This window comes from Trichosurus vulpecula, chromosome 4 (genome assembly GCF_011100635.1).
Source record: "Trichosurus vulpecula isolate mTriVul1 chromosome 4, mTriVul1.pri, whole genome shotgun sequence".
In the NCBI taxonomy this organism is placed as follows: Eukaryota; Metazoa; Chordata; class Mammalia; order Diprotodontia; family Phalangeridae; genus Trichosurus; species Trichosurus vulpecula.
In genome coordinates, this window is record NC_050576.1 from 46,296,032 (window position 1) to 46,317,785 (window position 21,754).

General features: G+C 44.4%; 1 protein-coding gene across 1 annotated transcript in view; it reads right to left on the bottom strand.

Moving 5' to 3' along the window:
- Window positions 1-16,658, bottom strand: part of SAMD13 (sterile alpha motif domain containing 13) — a 56,767-nt gene extending 40,109 nt beyond the window's left edge. Inside the window, exons 1-2 of the mRNA XM_036757986.1 lie at window positions 16,591-16,658; window positions 10,332-10,416 (exon numbers count right to left, since the gene is read on the bottom strand). Of these exons, the coding sequence (XP_036613881.1) occupies window positions 10,332-10,416; window positions 16,591-16,648 (143 nt within the window). The 5' untranslated portion in view covers window positions 16,649-16,658. The remainder of the gene's footprint in view (window positions 1-10,331; window positions 10,417-16,590) is intronic.
- Between the last annotated feature and the right edge of the window lie 5,096 nt (window positions 16,659-21,754).

A 21,754-nucleotide genomic window follows, 5' to 3' on the forward strand; every position in this document is an offset into this window, starting at 1 on the left:
CACTGTTCTTTTTATTGTCTTGATTCACAGAGACATCTGCGTCTCTTTCCTCTTCTTCCATGACACACAGAGATGTCTACGCACATATACCCAGACCCACACGTACAGTTTGAGGAGAGTCATGGGCTGGACGGAGAGCTGACCTAACTACCAAGAAGGCCTGGGTCTGGGTCCTCCTCCGGCACATCCTGGTTCTGTGACTCTGGGCAAGTCACTTCATCTCTCTTCAGTCTAGGAAACTGTGCAAGACCATAATCCGCAGACTAGGTGCAAATCTGCACGGGTAGGAGGCGTTTCTTCACTGGGAATTCAAAATACCGATGAGGGAAAAACGACAACAAGGAAAAAGTACACTCCAGTGCAAAGCAGAGAGCTCAAAGGGCCAGCTGCCTGGCTGCACGCTCTAGTCTGGCCAGGATGTGTTTTTCTTCCACTTTGTCACTGTGGATGGTGAAATCACTCTCCCCCTCCCCCCGTCCACACGTTCTGCTATGGATTTCACTAAAGAGGCTCTCTGTAGTTAGTATAATACATATATTACAGGCATTACAAATGGAAAATAAGTTGGCTGTAGAATGGAATAGGGCTCTCTGTAGTTAGTACAATGTAAATATATAGGTTATCCCAAAAGTCTTAGTGCAGTTTTAGGCTTCAATATCTTAATACTGCACTAAAACTTTTGGGACACCCTGCATAACAAGCATCACCAATGTACGGCAAGTTGGCTCCAGAATTGAATGGGGTTCTCTGTAGTTAGTACAATGTAAATATATAGGTTGTCCCAAAAGCCTTGGTCCAGTTTCAGGCTTCAATATCTTAAAACTGCACTAAGACTTTTGGGACACCCTATATAACAGGCATCGCAAACGGACAGTGAGTCGTCTCCAGAATTGGACGGGAGGAAGCAATTAGGCCGTGTCCCATTTGGGAAACTGCATGGTGTTTTCAGGTGGCTCGCTTCCCCAAAAGCTTATCTCTGTAACATCAACATTCTTCCTCGATGAGGCTGTGTGGCTGCCAATGATGGAACACGGTGAACTTGGAGAAAAACAAAATTACAAGTAATTTAAAAGGCAATGGAAAAACTCACGGTGGGTGTAAGTGGGCTGGAGCCTACTAGGAATGATGACTTACTCATGAAAAGCAGCAGGAAAAAAAAAAATCATTAAGAACACACATGAACCCGGAAGCAGGCAGGTCGGCTGGTGGTGGGAATGAGATCACGGATGGACGGTATTTCAGAGTCCCCAAGCGGGAGGCTCCCAGGAGCTGAGCAGATCTTCCATGGGAGCCTTAGGAGAAGGCGGAGCTACGATTTACCCAGAACAAGAATGGAGGAAGGAGGCTGCAATTTGCACCTTTTGTCTCATCACGAAAAAAACACGCCAATAACATTTCAAGAAAGGGAAAAAACAGTGCCTTTGACTCACGACGAAGCATAAGAAAGCCAGGAAGCAGAGGGATAGTGTCATAAGTCACGAACATGAGAGTGGGAAAGTCTATTTTCAAAGCCACTGGAGAACAATGCAGTTGTGAGCCCCGATCCTCTAACAGCAGCCAAGGTGTGTGTGGGAGGAACAGTGATAATGTTAATAATGATAATAGCCAGTATTGATAGAGCGCTCTAATGTTTGCGAAGCACTTTACAAATACTATCTCATTTGGTTCTCATCACAATCCCGGGAGGAGGGTGCTGTCATTACCGCCATTTCACAGAAGAAGAAACCAAGGCCGAGAGAGGGTTAAGTGGCTCGCTCAGGGTCGCGCAACTGATAAGAGTCTGGGGTTGGATTTGAACTTGGGTCTCCCTAAATCTCAGTCTAGCATTCTGTGCCAGACCGCATGGGTGTGGTCTACTATTGTGACTGTAATGAGCATGTACTTCATTCTGACCGTTTATGATGAGGAATCGCCTAACTTCTTCTTTTGGGGCCTTTGGAGGGGGGGGTGGAATGGAAGAAGGGAAAGAAGCTCGACCGTGTAGGACGAAGAAAACTGAATAGACAAGGTAAATATGAACAACATAATGATTCCCCATTCAAGACACACCTTTCATTTAACATCTCCGGGACTCAGTTTCCTCTTTTGTAAATTGTGAAGCCTAGGCCGGATAAGCTCTACAGTCCCTTCCACATCCCAGACTTATGAATGCCCGTGATTTGTTTTGCTCACATAAACACACACAACAGATGGACAAACATACAAAATGCCTGCAATTTAATAAAATCATGAATGAGTATGATAATAATGGCAGTACAGACTGCATTCATTTCTAACTAACCTGGGTATACATGTTATATATACATATGCACACATACAAGTGGGCTTGCAATTTCATTAGTCTAGGGAACTCCTGGTGAAGACATTCCCTCTATCAATATGGAGCTGCATCTGCTCTTACAATTTATGTCCCAGAGAGAAACCTTGGTGAATGATTCAGTAACTTATGCAAGGGTCACACAGCAGTGTCAATCAGCCGGTAGGTCAATGAACATTAATTAAGCACCTACTATATGCTGGGCATAGTGCTAAACACTGGGGACACAAAGAAAGGCAAAAGTTAGTCCCTGTCTTCAAGGTACTTACAATCTGATGGGGGAACAGGGAACATAAAAAAATGCTGAGAAGGGGATGGCGGTGGGTATCTGGCTGGAAGAGAGTAGCTGGGCGGGAAGGGATGAGATGGGTCCTGGGCACTGCTGCCTTTAAATGGAGAATCTCGGAGAAGTTATCTAAGGTGTACTCTCCACCCTCTCCAATCAGGAGGGAGCGGCCCCAGGGGCAGGGAGAAGGTGTGAGGTTGAGAGTTAATGTTTTTCATTTCTTATAGAACAATAACATTCCATTATGTTCATATGCAACAATGGGTCTGGCCATTCCCCAACTGTCCTAAGAAGCAATCTAAGGCACTCCCTTCCCCTTCCCCAATTCTTCAGTGTTCCAGGATTGGAAAGTCCGTTTTGCTTATGACTATTTCTTCCCTGGTTTTATCTTTCCTTTTAACCCTCCTCCCCGACATCTTATCTCCATTTCATTCCATCATTCAGTCAGTCAATACACATTTATTAAGTGCCTATGAGGCAAAAGACAGTCCCTGCGCTCAAGGAGCTTATAGTCTATTGGGGGAAGACAACTGTATCATATATGTATGTGTGTGTGTGTGTGTGTGTGTGTATGTGTGTGTGTTCAACATTCCTTTGTCCAACTCAGATAAGAATGAGGTTCGGCTGATGCCCACTCTCTTCCAACCTTGCCCTCCATGTTTGTGTATTCTTCTCACACACCCCAATTATGAGAAATAGCAAGTTCTACTCCCTTCTTGTTCCTTTTCTCTCCCTTTCTTTTATCTCTCTTCAAACTTGCCATTCCCAGGCTCTCTATTACTCTCATTCACCTCCCTCAGTACATTAAGGTACCAAACACTCGGTTTTTCTGCTCTATTGGAATGTTAGCATTACATCATCATCTAGCACCTAGCTCCTTCCAGTTGCTTGACCCTTCTAGGCTTCACGGGACACTTGGGTTTATATTTCAAAATTCCTACTCAGCTCTGGTCTTTTCATCAGAAATGCATAAAGTCCTCTATACCATCAGAGATCCTATTTTTTTCCCTCTAAGATTACACTTGGCTTTGCAGGTTAAGTTATTCTTGGTTATAAACCCATATATTTTGTCTTTTGGAATTTTGCATTCCAAGATCTGTTCTAATTTATAACTGTCACTGCCAGGTCTTACTAACTGTGGTTCCTTGGTATTTGAACCATTTTTTCCCCTGGATGTTTGCAGTATTTTTCCTTCAATGCAGAGGCTTTGGATTTTGGCTATGATACTCCTCAATCTTTTCTTTGGGGAAGGTAGGGTTCCTTTCAGGAGGTGACTATGAGAATCTTTCAGTCTTTACTTTGCCTTCTGGTTCTAACAGATCTGGGCAATTGTCATTTATGATTTCTTGAAATAAAGTATTCAGGATTTCTTTTTAAAACCAATGTTCCCAGGGAGTCAAACAATTTTCATTGGATTTCTTCATCATTTTTTGTGATCTGTCGCAAATCTTACGATTTTGCTGATATTAATATGTGAAAGCTGGGTGGTATGTCACCATTAAGAGAGCCATCTTTTCCAGAAGTCCCTTCTCGCCACTTCTCATATACAAAACTGCTTCTCCTGTCTCTCTGCCTGGATCCTGGCTATCCCCCATGTCTGAAATGCACTCCATTCTCATCTCCATGTCTTAGCATCTTTGGTCAACTTTGAGACTCAGCTCAAGAGCCACTTTGTCTGTGAAGCCTTTTCTGATAGCCACAGCTGCTAGTGCCTCCCCACTTCAAAAAAAAAAAATTACCCTGTATTTACTTCATACATATTTTGCATATGCCCATAGATGGACATGCTATCTCTCCAACAGAATATTAAATACCTATATATTTATTCCCTGCAGATATTAAGGTCCTCCAGATGCTCCTTTTTGCTGATGACACTCCTGATTACATTAAGCTCTAGAGCATTATTAAGTCTTCAGGAAGAAATCTGTACTCCACTCAAAGGAGTTTGGCCTGACCATCCACACTAAAAAGAGCAAGTGGATGAAAAATGTCTATTGTTTAGGTTTTAACCTGAATTTATATGGATAACTTACAGAGCATGACCTTCTAAAATGAGGACAGAAAGGACAGATGGTAAACAAGTTGGACCCAGAGTTGAACAAGAAGATGGCAGGCTCTCCTGCCTTCAGGAAACTGCAAAGCTCCAAACTTCCCCTGAAAGTAAAGGCCTACCTTTTTAAAAGCACCATTCTACTGGTGGTCCTATATAGTAGTGAGACACAGGATATAACTGTCTCAGAAGAATTTTTAAAAATGAATATTGTAACAGAGCAAAGGAAAGGTATACTGCAAACGGTCAGCTACAACATATAACCAATGAGGAACTCTAATGAAGAACAAGAATAAAATATAATTTCAAGGAATTAATTGTACAATAAGAAGAGAAGATAGTTGATCATAGTTGATCAAGAGGGTGGTGTGACAGATGGATGTCCAGAGTGTTTCACTACATCCTCACAGAGTCAGGATTAAGTAAGGAAGGCCTTCAGCATGGTGGGAAGACCCCCAGGAGCAAAGTTATGGGAAGATATGAGCAAGAGTTCCAGAGGGTAGTCAAGCATGGATAGGTTGTGTCCATGTATGTATGGAGCTGCATCACTGAAAGGAGTTTCTGAATTGATAAGTTCACGGAGCCCACTGGAGTACCTAAAAATCCCCAGTGCCTGGCACACAGTAGGTACTTAATAAATACTTGCTCAGTAATTCCAGTGAAGTTGGCTCTCTCTTCACCACAAAAAAAATTCAGAACTATCCACTCAGGGATACTTCCTCATGATTATCATATGCAAGGAAATGAAGCAACACACGGCTCAAACTAATTGCCAAAGTTTTATAGCTAGGATATTTGGTGTAAAATTAATCATCCATATCATTTGAGGATGGGTTCAAGTGTTACTCCCCCATTCTTGCTAATTAGCACATCAAGACCATGTGGGCATATAGTAAATCACAGAAGAAGGTCGTAATTTGAGAAATCTTAGGGCTATGTTAAGGGAGGTATGATGTCCAACAGATAGGAGATAGTATTCCTACCATAATGTACCCTAGTGGCACCACTGTTCAAAGGACATCAACAAACTGGAGTATGAACAAAGGAGGTCAACCAGAAGTGTGGGAGGACTAGAAATCCTGCCATGTGAAAACTGATTCAAGAACTGTAGATGGTCAACCCATAAAATATTTTGGGAACCAGGAGCCAGAGAGAGGGGTTGGAGGGGTGATAGCTATTGTCTTTGAGTATTTGAGGGGTTAGAGTATTTGAAGGGTTGGCAGCTAGATGGTACAGTGGATAGGGCACTGGACCTAGAGGCAGGAAGACCTGAGTTCAAATTCAGCCTCAGACCCTTATTAGCCGTGTGACTCTGGGCAAGTCACTTAACACTGTTTGCCTCAGTTTCCTCATCTGTAAAATGAGACGGAGAAGGAAATGGCAAACCACTCAAGTATTTTTGCTAAGAAAACTCCAAATGGGGTCAGGGAGAGTAGGACACAACTGAACAACAACAAAAAATTTTTAAATGTTATTGTAGTAACAAAAATGTTATTCTGCCTTGGTTTCAGCAAGCAAAACTAGGTAAAAGGGGTAGAGGCTGAGGGAGGTGGATTAAATTTTGATGACAGGAAAAAAACTTCCTAACAAATACAGCTATCCTAGAATGCAATGGACTGCCCATCATGGAATGTTATCCAGCAAAGGCTGAATGACTACTTGCCAGAAATGTTGTAGAAGAGGCTCTGGTTCAAGTGAGAGTTAGACTAAATTATCTCTGGTGTCATGTCCATGCCTATGAATAAATGAATGGATGGATGGATGGATGGATGGATGGATGGATGGATGGATGGATAGATGGATGGATGGATGAAGAGATGGTGGGTGGATGGGTGAATGAATAGAGAGAGGAAATTTGTCTTCACTGGAGTGGAAGATCTAGTCGCCTTCCAGACAATCCCTTTCACTTACTGATATCAGATCCACCCTCCCACCTTAAAAAGTAGAGAGCTAATAACACAGCCTTGATCTGGAATGATTTTTTTTTCATGATAGAAATGACCCCAGTAGGGAAACATCTCGGTATGTTGTCTTTGTAGCCATGGGAGCTGAATTCAAATCCCTGGTTCTCATACTTTCTAACCAGCAACAAGTGATTTCAGTTCTCTGAGTCTGTTTATCCATCTGTAAAACATGGATAATACGGCCCATACCACCCACCTCGCATGGTTTTGGGGAGGGAAGTCATTTTACAAATCATAAATGGGCATGTCAATGAGACAGGGCATGACTGAAAGTCTGAGTGACCAGGGTGCTATTCTCATCCTTCCAGGGACAATTAAAAACCCACAGTAGCTACGACCTCAGAAGTCCCAGCAGTAGGACCAGTCAGGGTCAGGTCCCCTCCAGGATGTGTCAGAGAAAACACACTTCTCATTTCCATCCCACATCTGGTCAGTTTTACGGGTACTAAATGGGCTTTATCTTGGACATGCTGTCTGAGGCTGCATAGTTCCCTCTAATTATGGACAAGCTGTGAATTCTCAGCATCAGCCCAGCAAGGATGTACACTTAGTAAATTTACCGCACATTTGGCATATGGGTATCAGATTAACTCCTAACTCATTTTGGCAGTTAGCGATTCCATAAAAGGCAGCATTGGTATAGGGAATAGAAAGCCAGCTGGGAAGATCTGCCTCTGAAACATAGGGCTGTGTGACCCTGGCCAAGTCATTTGACCTCTGAGCACTTTAGGCCAGTGGTGTCAAACTCAAATAGAAAGCGATCCTTGTGGACTGCATATTGACTTAGAAAACCACAAATAAACATTATCTAGGTGGGATTGTACTTTTATTTATTTTGTCAAACATTTCCCAATTACATTTTAATGTTTCCTGTGGAGTTTGACACCTCCGCTCTAGGAAGCTCTCTAAAAGGATAGGCTGTACAAAAGGTACAATTCTGAAGGAATTTACTCGACTGGGAGTCCCTTATACCACTGAAATCATAGTTCTAGTCCCTTCCCCAATCCCAGCTACCCCTAATGATTATGTCTCTAGATGGGGATAAAGAGAAGATAAGCAAAGAGGACTTTGGGGCCAAGTTTGAGAAACTCCAAGAATAGGAAGCAGAGTAGAAAGCATACTGTCTCTGAAGTCTGAGGACCTAGGTTCAAATCTTGCCTCCAGTACAAACTACCTGCATGACCTTGGATAAGTCACTTAACCTCTTTGGACCTCAGTTTCCTCTGCTGTAAAATTAATGTACTAGATGGCCTCTGAAGCCCCTTCAGACTCCAGATCTCCAATCCTAAAATCCTATGACGTAGATGGTAACTTTGCTTCAGTCTCTGCTCTGGCCAGACCATAGCTGGCCACAAAAAACATTGTGTTTAGTCCCAGGCTCCAGATTTTAGGAAGGTCATTTATGAGTTAGCAGACAACCAGAATGGTGAAGAGCTTTGAGTCTAATGGAAGGCCCTGGGAAGGATCAACCTGGATGACCGCTTGTCTTTCAGGCCTAAGTTGGACTGGAAAATTTCTGAGACCCTTCTAGCTCTGAAATTCTGCAACTGCCTTAGTTTCACCTGAAGCAGAGACCAGTCAGTGACGCATCCCTGGCTGCAGGTAAGCTAGTTTCTAATACATTGGAATTGCCCTTCAATCTAGTTCCCAAGGGAGTTTAGGCTAGATCCTGTAGTTGTTTAGAGAAGAACTGTAGGGTCCCATCTTGATTAGAAATATTCATTTTCGGGGAAAGTAACTCCCTCGATGACTTCAGTAACATTTTAATTTTCACATTATCTCTTGAAGTAGCAAAAAGAACAGATGGACCAACATTTCCAATATCCCAAAGCCTTGGGCAATGAGAATCCCTCAAGCTGGGGTGGACTAGGAGGGCCCTTTAAAAGTCAGGCCCTGACAGGGGCCCAGGATGCTACTTTGGCCTTTTGGGCAGAGACCCCTGGTTACTCCCAAATTCTTCCTTTTGGATGGCTGATGAGCCTCCAACGACCTGTTACCATGATCCAGATAGTAAGTCAAAATTGTATTTGTTGTTTCTCCTCCCCCTAACCTTTCTAAAGTGTCTGATCTCATGGAAAAGAGTGAGAGGGAGGGTTGCTCTGATATAGAAATGAACAGAGTGCTAAAGAAACAGCGTTTATTAAGCGTATTTTTATGTAACTTCTCTGTGGAGTAAAATGTGCCTTCTGTGCAGATATCCATAGCACACACTGTGTGTCTTCATTTAGAAGTCACAGCTTCTATTACATTTAATTACTTTTCTCTGAAGCTTTAACTCAAGGGCAGGTTTTAACAGAATCCACAGGGAAAAGAAATGAAATCAAGGCCACCCTCCCGGAGCTTACTGTCACCAGCCCAGCAGAAGCCTGACTGTATCTTCAGCTTAATTCCTAAATGAAGACATTCAGTCTATTTAGCACAATCTCCTAATCCCCCCCATCTTGGGTGAGATTTTATTTTTGAATATACTATGCAACATAATACATACAGATTTTTTTGAAGCGTCATATATACACATACATCTTTCACAAGAAACAGGAATTTAACGTGTGAAACAAGAAAATAACAGCAACAGCTTTCAATCAATTGACAAACATTTACTATGTACCTACTATGTGCTAGATGCTGTGCTAGGTGATGTAAAAAATAACAAACAAAAAACCAACCAAACAGACAGTTTCTGTCCTCAAAAAGCTTACATTTTTTGTCCAGAGAAACAACACGTGCACATAAGAGAATACGAAACAGAGACAAAGTAAAGACAAAGGACCGGGGTTCCAATCCCATCTCTGCCACTCACCTCACTTAGCCCTCAGGTCCTCAGTTACCTCACCTGTCAAATGAGGGGGCTGGACTAGATGGTCTCTGAGGTCCCTTCCACCTCTACAGCTAGGATCCCGTGGATTTTGGAGGGGCCATTATCAGCTGGGGGATCAGGAGAGATCTCATGTGGGAGGTGGTATTTTGAGCTGAGCCTTGAAGGAAATGAGGGATTCTAAAGGGAGGGCACTCCAGGCAGGGGGGTATGACCTATGCAAAGGGATGGAGACAGGAGATGAAGTGACCTGTGTGAGGAATAGGAAATAGACCAGTTTGGTTGGAGCATAGAATGTGTGAAGGACAGTAATGTGAGGGGAAATAAAAGCCTGGAGAGGTAGGCTGGAGTTTTCAAAGTGCTAAGTAAAACACTGTATACAGTATCCAGTAACAGGTCTTTGTTTCCTAGAGGCAGTTGATAAAATTTCTGACAAACCGGGACACTTTTAAAGAATTTTTTCTGTAGCTTTTTTCTTCCCCCTTGTTGACCACATTCCCAGCTCTGAGAGTTATGAAGTGGTGAGTTTCATAAAAACCAAGACTCCCTCCCTCCCTCCCTCCATTTATCCTGATCCCCAGAAGCCTTCTCCACTGGGTGGTTCTTGCACAGTTTCTTTGGGCAGGATGCTTATGTTTGATAAGCAGGCTGCAGGGCTGAAATACTCCAGGAGCCTTGGCATCTTTGTGCCCCAATGCCAGATGCCCATTTTAGTAAATCTGGGGCATCTCTGACTTGGGGCTGGCATACAGAGGAGGTGACTACAAGATGACCTTGTTGGAAGGCCAGTGAAGATGACCACTGAAATATGCTTTCTGGACACTGTGCAGGAGGCACCCAAAGGGAAACCCTGGCCATCCTTCCGTGGCTGGCACAAAATCTGGGAGTCACTTACTTACTTTTGAACACCGACAGAGCCGTTCTCCTTGTTTTCCAAGTCAAGTGGGTACATTGGAAAGCCTCGGTCTTCTCTTATTCCAACAACTAATCAATAAAGTAGGGGGTTGGGATGGGAGAGGGGGAGGGGAGAGAAAAAACCAAAAATAATCTTGTGTTAATAACTAGAAAGTGAGGAAGGACAGCATTTATTCGGCATCAGAAACACCAAGCTGTTATCTGTTGGGAGGATAAGCAGTTGAAGTGTTTATGGAAACACCTACTTCCCTCAAAACCTGGAGGGAACTGATTAAAGTCCAGCAGAAGTGTGAATCTGCTTATTGGTGCTTCTATATAGAACGGCATCCCTTCCTTTGGACCTTGGCAGGCCTCTAGCAAACACATCATGCCCCAGACCACAAATATGTGCCATGCTCGTGGGTAAAGGCTTCCTAATGTGGGTGCCAGGGCCACATCAATGAGTCAACAGCAACTGGGATCTTCCCCCACCTCCATCCCCCTCCCACTGTCATCATGGTATTCACTATAACTGCTCTGTGCTACTCCCAAGGGGGTCCCCCCACCCCTTCTCCCTTTAAGTTTCTGTCAGCAAATATTCCCTTTCTCACTTATTCCTCGTGAAAGCCTCAAGTGCCTATGCGTGAGATGGCTATGCTGAGGAGGGTACTTCGAGCCCACAAACATGTCAGGGAGCCCCTGGGTTGTGGGGAAGGGGGCTTAGCCGCTCAACTGACCACGACAACCTCACAGGGTCACCCATTGCTGTTCAGCGAGGGTGGATAAAGGGAGAGGGGGAGAATCAGAATCAGTGTGAGCCAATTAAAAACACACACACACACAGTAAAACTGCTAGAAACTGACCCAGGAGGATATTTTTCTCTCTTCTCTAGTGAATCAATTTGCTTAAATAAAATTCCACTCCCACTTCTGGGAGGGATGGTGGTGTGGGTAGGGGGTCCCACCTCATCTGACAAGAACATCCTTTAGAGGAGATTCATAAGATGCCACCTCTAGAAGAGGAGCCCTGCCAAAGAAGAGGACGCACCGCCCCCCCACCATGGAATAGCAAATCTGCTATGAGCGTCGGGTTTCTCTGTTCTATGCATGTAAATACACACACACAAACATATACACAACTTTCAGTTAGTAAATGACTCCTTTGATCACTCTATGTTAAATCTATTAATACACACAAACCTCAATACAGAAAAGACCAAAAGAGATCAGGCCACTTGGCCAACCCCAGAAGGATGATTTCATTTCATTTGGAAATTGATTATAGTCACCATTTTCACATCATCTTTAGGAAACAAGGGATGGGGTACCTGGGGGGTGGGAGGGGGAAGGTGGGCCTTTTGTATTTTTTTAAGTATCACTATGATGCTACTTTTCAAAAAAGCCCCACTATACTGTCATTTCTCTGGGAGAAATTTTTTTTTTCAAAAGGGTCAAAAAGCAAACCTACCTAGAAGCAACTAAAATGGATCATTAAAAAAAAATAAGCTTGTCAATATCGGCCCAAGAAACCCCAGTGTTTTCTTTCATAAAGTGGGCTGGCAAAGAAATTCAAAAGGAGGCACAATTTCACACAGAGAGAGGAGAGCTGACTGGCCCCGAGCCAACGTGACGCTGGGACTCTCACACAGGAGCTGCACCAACTGCCTTCAGTCTCATGGCTGACTTTTTAAAGCTACAGCGTGCGTGCGTGGTACCTGCTCACTTGGGCTCACTACCCCTAGCACCATCCCTGGGACGGGAAAGGAAGCCCCTGGGAGTCTGGGAACGGCAGAGGCTGTTTTTTTCTTTTTTTGGCACCTCTCTCAGAAAAGGAAAACACACACCGAATCGATGTTTCGTTTTTCCCTCCCCTCCTCCCCACTCTGTACGGTGTCACTATCTCCCTCCAAACAGCCTTTGGCTACTGTTCCCCTGGACTCCAAAATGAGGTTTCTGGCTCTTTTGTACCTGGGAGAAAGCAAGTGAGAGGTCTAGGCTTTAGCGGGGAGCTCTGGGATGGACAAGCTTTCATCAAGAAGGAGTCTCTCCTTGAGCCTAGTCCTTGAACAAAGTTCCCAGGGCTGGAGGTGAAGCAATCTCCCTCTGTGGTTACGGCATGGTCAATTAGCAAACCCCTTTACATGACTATGCAGGAAAGTAATAGGTTTTCACAGTAGAGGCAACCATACAGTCACCACTGTCTTCTTAGAAATGTCCAAGCTTTATGCTTCTCTCTCTCTCTGACTCTCTCTCTCTTCTCTCCCTCTCTATTTCTTCCCCTCTCCCCCTTTCTTTCTCTCCCTTTCCACCTCTCTCTCTCTCTCTCTCTCTCTCTCTCTCTCTCTCTCTCTCTCTTCTCTCTCCCTTTCTCTCTCCCCCTTTCTCTGTCTCTGTCTCTCTCTTCTCTCCCTTTCTCTCCCTCTCTGTCTCTGTCTCTCCTCTCCCTCTTTCTCCCTGTCTCTCTCCTCTCCCTTTCACTCCCTCTCTGTCTCTCTGTCGTTCTCCGTCTCCTCTCTCCCTTTCTCTCCCTCTCTCTCTCTCCCCGTCCCCATCTCTTTCTTTCTCTGTCTCTCTTCGCCTTTCTCTCTCTCTCTCTCTCTCTCTCCCCCTCTCTCCACCCCTCCTTGCTCTCTCCCCCCCTCCTGTCTCCACTGCCCACTGCCCCCTCCTGCCCCCCAGAAAAAAGATTCTTTGGACTCCATTCTGCAGGATGCAACTATTACAAACTCAAGCAGGGAAACATGAACTTGTTCAAGAAATGGAAACTATTAGTTCTGGCTATCTATTTATTTAATCCTTTCCTCGAATGACACCCGAGACATAATATACACACCTCACCCAACCTAAGCCCAGGCATCACCATTATAAATGTCTAGGGCCAGGCTGAATTGCTACTGATGGACGTTCAGAAGGCAAAAATGTATTTTTAGGCAGTGTCCTGGACAAAGAGGTTGAATTACCCCCATACCACTGAAGAGACTCTGGGGGTAAAAATCACATGCAAAGAAATGGACAGACTTGCTTTGTGCCTGCCAGTGTCTAAGGCCACCAGGAGCTCTTCAAAGGCTACTAAAACTTGTTACCTGGATTTCAGGGCCCTGATAGAGCCCTCTTTCCCCTCACCTTTTGCAGAATGGTCCTCAGGAGGGGAAGTCGCTGGTTCTCAAAAGAAAACTGTCAGTGCATCACATTTAGAAAACCCTCCTTTATCCCTTTCCCCTCTTGTCTCCTTCCCCAAAGCCCACCATAATTCAGCAAAAGGAGCTTCTATGTGGCGATGAGTCCATGACCACCTTGGAGCCCCCTATTCTAACCTGCCTGAGGTACAACTTTCTCCTGAGCACTGTTTAGCCTCGGGTTCGGCCTGGATCAGAATCCCTCCAACCTTTCTCCAACTAAATCCAGCTGGAGTGGCCTGTAGGAATTTGATTGGGGCTTTAAATCCTGGCAGATGACAGATGGGGCTGATACCTTCAACTCACACAAACCCAGTCTGATGCCCAGAAGGGAAAAAAACCCCACTTCTGTGTACCCAACAGCACACCTACTACATGAGGGAAAGAGACGGAGAAGAGATAAAGTTCTAGACATCAGCATCTGTGTACACATGCTCACACACACACACGCACACGTACTCACTCAGACACATATACTCACATACACACTCACATACATGCACGTACAGTCACATAACAAACTCACACTCATATACACACGTACACATACACACATATATTCACACACACACACACACACACATACACACACACACACAGAGAAAGAAATGTATTGTGATAAGTGACCAGGGCAATGGCCATTACAAATGGGCAGTGGGGGAGAGTTTCTCTTCTAGTCTTGGCTGTTGGGATAAAAAGTTTGCCTTTTGAAAGTCTAATAGAGAAAGTATGGATTTCAAGGTGGGGGGGAAGAGGGGAAGAATCAAAAGAACTTGTTATAGAAAATGAAATTATTATATACAGGCAATTACTGTAATAATAGAGATGAAGACAATTCAAAAAACAGAATTCAGGTCAAATACAATGGCCAATGTCACTTACACACTACTGAAGTTAAGACACATCTTTCATTTCTATTTAGAAACGGCAAACTCTTAGAATGCAAAGTTCTATGTGCTGTCTGTCAGTCCCAATATTGGACTGTCTGGCATTTTTTCGTTTTGTTTTATGGGAAGGTTCTATGGAAGAGGGGGTAGTTGTTTATTGGAAAGCTACTGATATGTACAAAGAAAATATATCAATATTAATAAAAAGAAAAGAAAGCACAGGTTTCAGACTGTTTAACAGGAAGCAAATTCCATTTAATTTTTAAAAAGTGCCAAATGAAATCTAAATCAGGACAATTTGAGATCTCCTGAATCAGCTGGTTTCTAACTTTGGTGATGAGCTGACATTTCAGGATACAAATAGCTTGTGGCCCGCCCACCCCATCGCTTATTTCTTTCATTATGATATTCAACTTAGCCTCCCAATACTTAAAATGAAGAAAGAAAGACACGTGTAAGAAGTGTGTGTGTGTGTGTGTGTGTGTGTGTGTGAAAGAGAGAGATGGGTGTAGACAGATTTTGCACCCTCATTCACAACCCTCAACATCTGATCATTCATGTGGTACTAAAGTCATTTCTGGGACCCAACAGTTCACAACAGGCATTCCTGGGTGTAGAATTAGGTGGGAAAAGTACTTTTTTTCACCTGAGTAAAAAGTACAGGATGTTGGTTCTCTCTCTCCTTCTCTCTTTCTCCCTTCCCCCTCCCTGCCCCCCCCCCCCCCCAGTAAATAGTCTTTTTCCAGGCAGGGGAAGGACTATATCAGAAAAGAATAAGGGAAAAGTACTTTTTTCTCACCTAAGTGAAAAGTACAGGCATAAGTGACTTTCTTTTCTCTCTCTCTGTTTCTGTCTCTCTTTGTCTATCTCTCTCTTTGTCTCTTTCTGTCTCTCCCTTGTCTGTCTCTGTCTCTCAAAAGTCTTTTCCAAGGCAGGGGAAAGACTATATCAGAAAAGGATCAGGGAAAAGTACTTTTTTTTTTTTTTCACCTAAGTGAAAAGTACAGGATGTTGGTGAGTCAGTCTCTCTCTCTCTCTCTCTCTCTCTCTCTCTCTCTCTCTCTCTCTCTCTCTCTTTCTTTTGTGTCTCTCTGTCTTCTCTCTCTGTCTCTCTTTATCTCTGTCTCTCTCTCTTCTGTATCTCTCTCTTCTCTGTCTCTGTATCTCTCTGTCTGTCTCTCTTCTCTGTCTCTCTTTATCTCTCTCTTCTCTGTATCTCTGTTGTCTGTCTCTTTGTCTCTCTTTATCTCCATCTCTTCTCTGTATCTCTCTTCTGTGTGTCTGTGTGTCTCTGTCTCTCTCCATCTTTCTCTCTCTGTGTCTGTCTCTTTCTTCTCTGTCTGTCTGTCTGTCTCTGTCTCTGTCGTCTTTTCCCAGGCAGGGAAGGGCCATATCAGAAAAGAATCAGGGGAGCCTCCTTCCAAACCTGGAGCGGTCCCACACAAGCCATCGGACTTAAACTCACTCAGACCCCACTTCCAGCTCTCAGAGATGGCCCCATGGCCCCAAAGTTGGCAAGTGACCTTTGGTCGAGGAGGACAGAGGTCCTGTCCGGGGGTGTCGCTGGAGTGGGGGGTTGGGGGCCAAGGGCACAGGGGAGGAAGTTCGAGAAGCAGGGAAGGTGGCAACAGCGGGGTGGGGAGAGGTGGGATAGAGAAGAAAAAAATGTTAAGAGAAAAGGCAACTGGTCCTCCACTTCGGCCAGATGACTTACTTCTGCACTGACAGCGCATGGGGGAAAGAAAAAGAAACTTGACGCTGGGACACTCCAGAGAAGACTCGAGCCAATAAAACTTGGAGTTTTCAGCTGGAGTCCCGCACGAGGATAAGAATAAGAGGAGGTGGGGTGGAGTGGAGGTGGTGGGCAAGGGCACCTCGGACTTGTCCAAATCAGCTTGCCAAACTAACTCTGCCACTCTTCCCTCCCCTCCCCATCTCCATCCTCCACAATCCTGATCGTGTCAGGCACATCCCCCAGGTGCATCATCTCTCCAGGTAGCTGTACAAGTTCTTGCCCTGGATCCCACGCTCCCGAGACTGGGGAGTGCATGAGGGGGTGGGGTGCGATGGGCAGAGTGGCTTTGGTCTGTTTTGCTCTGCTTTGCAATGGGGGTCTGGGAGTGGGGAGGGGGCTGGGAGGGGGGGGCTGGGCCAGGCGCCCCCTCCCCCCGTGGAAGCCCGAGGGTCCAGAGAGCACTTACCTCTCCTCATAGCCCGCGGAGCGAGTGCTCCCCTCTCCGCGCGCACACACACACACATACACACACAGTTCAGCAGCAGCCCAGGAGCAGCAGCAACCACATGTCCAGCTCCAAATACAAGTCCCTCTGCCCAATCAGCCGCGACCTGCGCGGGAGCGTGGCACGCTGGGAGTTGTAGTCCCAAGGGAGCCGGGTGCTTAGTCCGGGGCTGGGAGTCCGAAAGGGGTGGGGGGAGGGGAGAGGAGGGAGGGAAGGGGCAGGACCAGGGAGTGGGGGAGGGGAGGCTGGGGAGGTGTGCTGCAGAGGGAGGCGAGGCTAAAGGAAGGGCATGCAAAAAAAGGGGGAGGAGACCAGTGACAAGTCCAATAGAAGCCCCCCTACATGTTGGGAGGGGACACCCCCTCCCCCACTCCAACACACACACACACACACACACACACACACACACACACACACACACACTGGTAGGTTAGGGCCTTCAGCCAAGTGTCCTTTCCTTCTTGGCATCTCTGCAGCCAATGCTTTTTGCATTGGACAGTAATCAGGGCAGAAGAGGTCCCAGGGAATCGAAGACTAATACTAATAATACATAGTAAGGCTGGTGATTCAAATTCACCAGGTGCCGACGACCAAGGGCAGATGCCTTTTCTTTATTTACATTTTCTTTTATATTGTTTCTTTATTTTCTTTTTACATTCTTTAGTATTTCTTTATTAATACTGTTAGATCTTTATCTCGTATATAGTACTGGATTTGGAATGCAGGGGGATGTGGGCTCCGCTGCCAACTCTGCTTACTTGTGAGCTCCAGAGTTTCTTCATCTGTAACGCAAGGGCATCGGTATCAAGGGATTGCTAAAGCCCCTTCTATGTCTTAAATTCTTACGTCCCTTCGAATCTCCGAAGCCCTCCTCCTCCTGCCTCCTCCCACCCCTGACTTTGTTAGCCCCCTCAAAAATCATTTTGCATTTACTTTGCGTATGTATTGTACTCAGTCGTTGTTTACTCAGCAGAAATAATGACAGAGACTGTTAGCCGGTGTCCTGGTGTCTCTAGCACCTAGCAGAGTGCCAGTAATTTAGTGCTTAAGTAATATTTATTGTAGTTAGGTTTTCAATTATGTTGTCCTGTTCTGTCCCCTCTCCTCCTCCCCTACCTTTTTTCTTTTCACTACCTTCCCTCCACGACACTCGGCTGGTAAGATTCTGTATCAATTTCCCTTTCATCTGCATCCATGAAAACTCATATTCTGCTTCAGTCACAATCCCAGCTCCTCAAAACTCAGTTCCAGAAACATCCACCCTCTGCCACTTCAAAAATACCACTGAGAAAACATGGAAGCCTTAGCAACTCCCTGAAGTTCAGTTTGATTCAATGAAACTGAAATTTGAGTTTGGTGAATTGAATTTGAAACAAAATTTAATGCAAAATATTGGCAAAGAACCCTGCTAGGTGAAAGAATCTGTGCTAGATGGCAAAAGATGGGCTGGGGTACAAAAATGAAAGACAGGTCCTTACAATTTGTTCAATTTACCAAATGTTTCTTAAACACTTAGCTATGTTCCAGGTTCCATGGTTTCCTTTTTGAGGTATTTCCTAGAGAGTTTGAGAGAGTTGCCTGGAAGGCATTGAGAGGGTGGTGTCATTTTTCTAGGCTTTACTGGAAGACTCCAAGACTGGCTGGACTTCCAACCAGTAAATCACCCTGCCTCTCGCTGGGGAGGTGATGATAAAACCAAAACAAGGCCTGCCCCTGAGGTGCTTCCAATCTATTAAAGGCATATAACCCATATGCAGATAAGTGAATACAAGGTCATTCCAGAAGGGAGAGAATACTGGGGGATGAGGCAGAGAGGGTGCAGAAAATAGCCGATATTTATCTAGTATTGCTTGCTTTAAGGTTTACAAAGTCTATTACATACATAACGAAGGGCCTGGAAGAAATCCCACAAATCCATCCCATTGATTTGAGCCTCATGACAACCTTTTGAGATAGATACCCTAGGTATTTTTATCCCTATTTTGCAGTGCAGGAAAATGAAGCTTGGAGAATTAATTTGAATACCCCAAAGATCACCACCAGTAAGGATGGGAAGAGAGGTTCAAACTCCAGGCCCTTCCTGACTCCACCAGCTCAGCAGGCTTTCTCTTTGTCCAATGATATTTGTCAGAGTTTAGTACTGGGGATGATATGAACACACATAACCAGCATTTTTTTTTCTAAAAGCCCATTTGCCAATGTGAGTTATTACTATTCTCATGAAAAGAAGAAGGGGAGGGAGAATGGTGAGGAGAGGTGGAGGAGGGAATTTGCTGTTTCAAAAGTTTTTAAAATTATTCATTTTAAATTACTTTAAAAGCCAGGAAGACAAGGAAAGATGAGGGAGTTTATGACTCAGAGTGGTTAACAGCTCACTACTGAGTAAATCGTGACGCCAGACTCAACTTTAGATGGAAAGCACATAAGAGATTCCCTGAATATGTTTATTATTGTTGTCATGATCGTGGCGGTTGTTGTTATGGTGGTTGATTTGTGTGAGCTCGCCACTGAAAGAAATGGGTGAGGGGGAGGAGAGGAGGGCATTGCAATAGTAATAACACACGTTTATGGAATTTCACAGACGTGTTTGCATCTGATCCTCATAGAAACCCCAAGAAGTAGGGTTAGGTGGTGGGGAGTAGTGGGCGAGGTGGACAAGATCACTTCTGAAATTCCTTCCACGTCACTGTATGATCCCACCATGACTTACTTACCCAGGATCCCTTGGCTGTCAAGTATCTGAGATGGATCTGAACCTGGGTCCTCCTGTTCCCAGGTCCAGTGCTCTATCCTTCTATGCAAGCAGATAACAAAGATTGCAAAATAAAAATGTCCCCTGACATTGTTGGGATGTACATTTCTTATATTTTCACCCTAAGATAAAAACATAAAATCTACCGTGATACGTGTGGTTCTTGGACAGTTTGCTAGGGTTTTTTTGTTCTTTTTGGTGCAGACCTGTGATTCCATCCATGTAAGGATCTCTGCATTAATGCGTGTCAGCCACAACCCTAAAATTTATAGTCTTAGAAAATTGCCTGAGGCATCGACATGTTAAGTGGCTTGAATGAATGGATGGATGGATGAACATTATTAAATGTCTACTAAGGGTTAAGTTCTAGGGACCCAAACAGAAAAGGTGAGATAGCCCTTGCTCTCATGGAGCTCCCACTCCTTTGGGTGAGACCACCAATAAACGTGGGCATATGGCTAGTCCCTGCCAAAGGAAATACTTGAATGCAGATCTTCCTGACTCCCAGGCCGTCCCACAATCTACTACTCCACAGTATGCCTTTGCTGACTGACGTATTAGTTGTAGTTAATATATTAGTTGTAATTAATAAAAATAACTCACATTTAGGGTGCACATTAAAGTTTATAAAGTGCTTTCCTGGAAACAATCTTGTGTTGGGTAGTTAATACAGGAATTATTATCACCACTCAAAAATGCAAAAACAAGCTCAGAGGCATTAGAGGATGGATCCACGTTTACAGAGGTTTTGTGTCAGTGTCAGAATTAAAATCCAAGTCTCTTTCTTCAATTCAGTCCATCCCGTGTTTGTACTCTAGTACATTGTTTACTGATGTGTTTGTCTGTGTTTACCAGCTGAAGAAAAAAAGGACCACAGCTAACTACCATGGAAGGCATCCAATGCCATCCTATTTTCCTCTTATTTCATACTACTCCCATACACTTCTGTATTGGTAATTAAGGTGGGACTTTTTTACTGTTTTCTCTTTTGGAGCACTTAGGTAATCAAGTGTCTTTGATGAGTCTGGCTTTTGTTTCTTTGATTAAATGGGGAGTCTTTGATGACCTGCTTACCTCAAGGGAAAGCCTAGTTCACATAGGTTTGAGTCCCATGGTTGTGACATCTTTGACCCTGAACAGGGTATATAAACTCAGAGGTAAGCGTTTTGCTTAGGGCTCTCACTCACTGGAAGAGCGTCGTGTGATTTGACCAGATGAGACTCTGGGTAGTCGACGGAGCCCCCTGGTTTTGAAAAAACCCAGATGTTGGTGCTTCTCTGGTAACTACATATTGTGATTTGGTCTGTTTATATTGTCTCTGTTTGTATTTTCTCTGAAGTTCAAGGCGCTGGCTTTTCCCCCTGAACTAAGTGAATGATATACGTATGTTTGATTAAAGTGAGATTGTTAACACCTTAAAGTTGCTTTCCTTAGAAAAGCAGATCAAGGAATTTGTGCTGACAGCCCTTCTGTGTGCTTTTGCTGTTGGTCTTTCACCCCCACAACAGCTGCTAGCAACATTGTTGCTACAACTTTTCTGGGCCTGAACCAGAGTGAACTGCTTGCAGTCTTTGCCAATTGCCCCAACCTCTGCTCACCTTCTCACCTTGATGGCCACTGTCCCCTCTGCTTTAGGCAGCTCCCTCCTTCTGACTCTTCACCTGTTGAATTCTTACCTGTCTTTTAAAGTTCAGTTCAAATGGTACCTCCTCTAGGAAGACTCCCATGATCGCCCCTCCCCCTAGTTGGTAATGAACTTTCTCCCCTAAGGTCTCACCTATGACTAACTTTGCTTACACTTCTTTTATTCATATGCTTAAATGGATTTGAGTACGGGATGTTCCTTCCAACAAGGCACATCACAATCTACCCATCCTGACTGTCCCGTGCAGCTCTTGTTCATGTCCTCTAATAAAATTTACATTGATCCACCCACCAGGAATACCCACCAGGGTATTCCTGACTTTCTCCAGGGATCACCAGGTACCAATAAAGACCCTATGCTGTCCACTGATTGGTTCTTGCTCTCGACAGGTGACCAGTCCATCTTTTTCAATCACACATTCCTCTGCTGACGTCCTTTACTCCAGTTTCTTCATTTATTATGTTCTGCAGCCCTAAAACACCCACCTTATGTCCCCCATCCCTCTCTGAGTAATACTCATTTTCAGTTCTCCGGAGGTTGTAGAACTCTGTGAGTCACCATCATGTAACAATACCATTAGAATTGTCAGTACAAAAAGACAGGGCTTTTGTTTCTGGGAGTAGTTTGGTGCCATTAAAGAATCTTGGCAATTTCTTAAAGGCAGTTCAGCCCACTGTCATCCTCTTGTTCAACTCTGAATCACCCAATTCATCTATTTGCACTGTCTG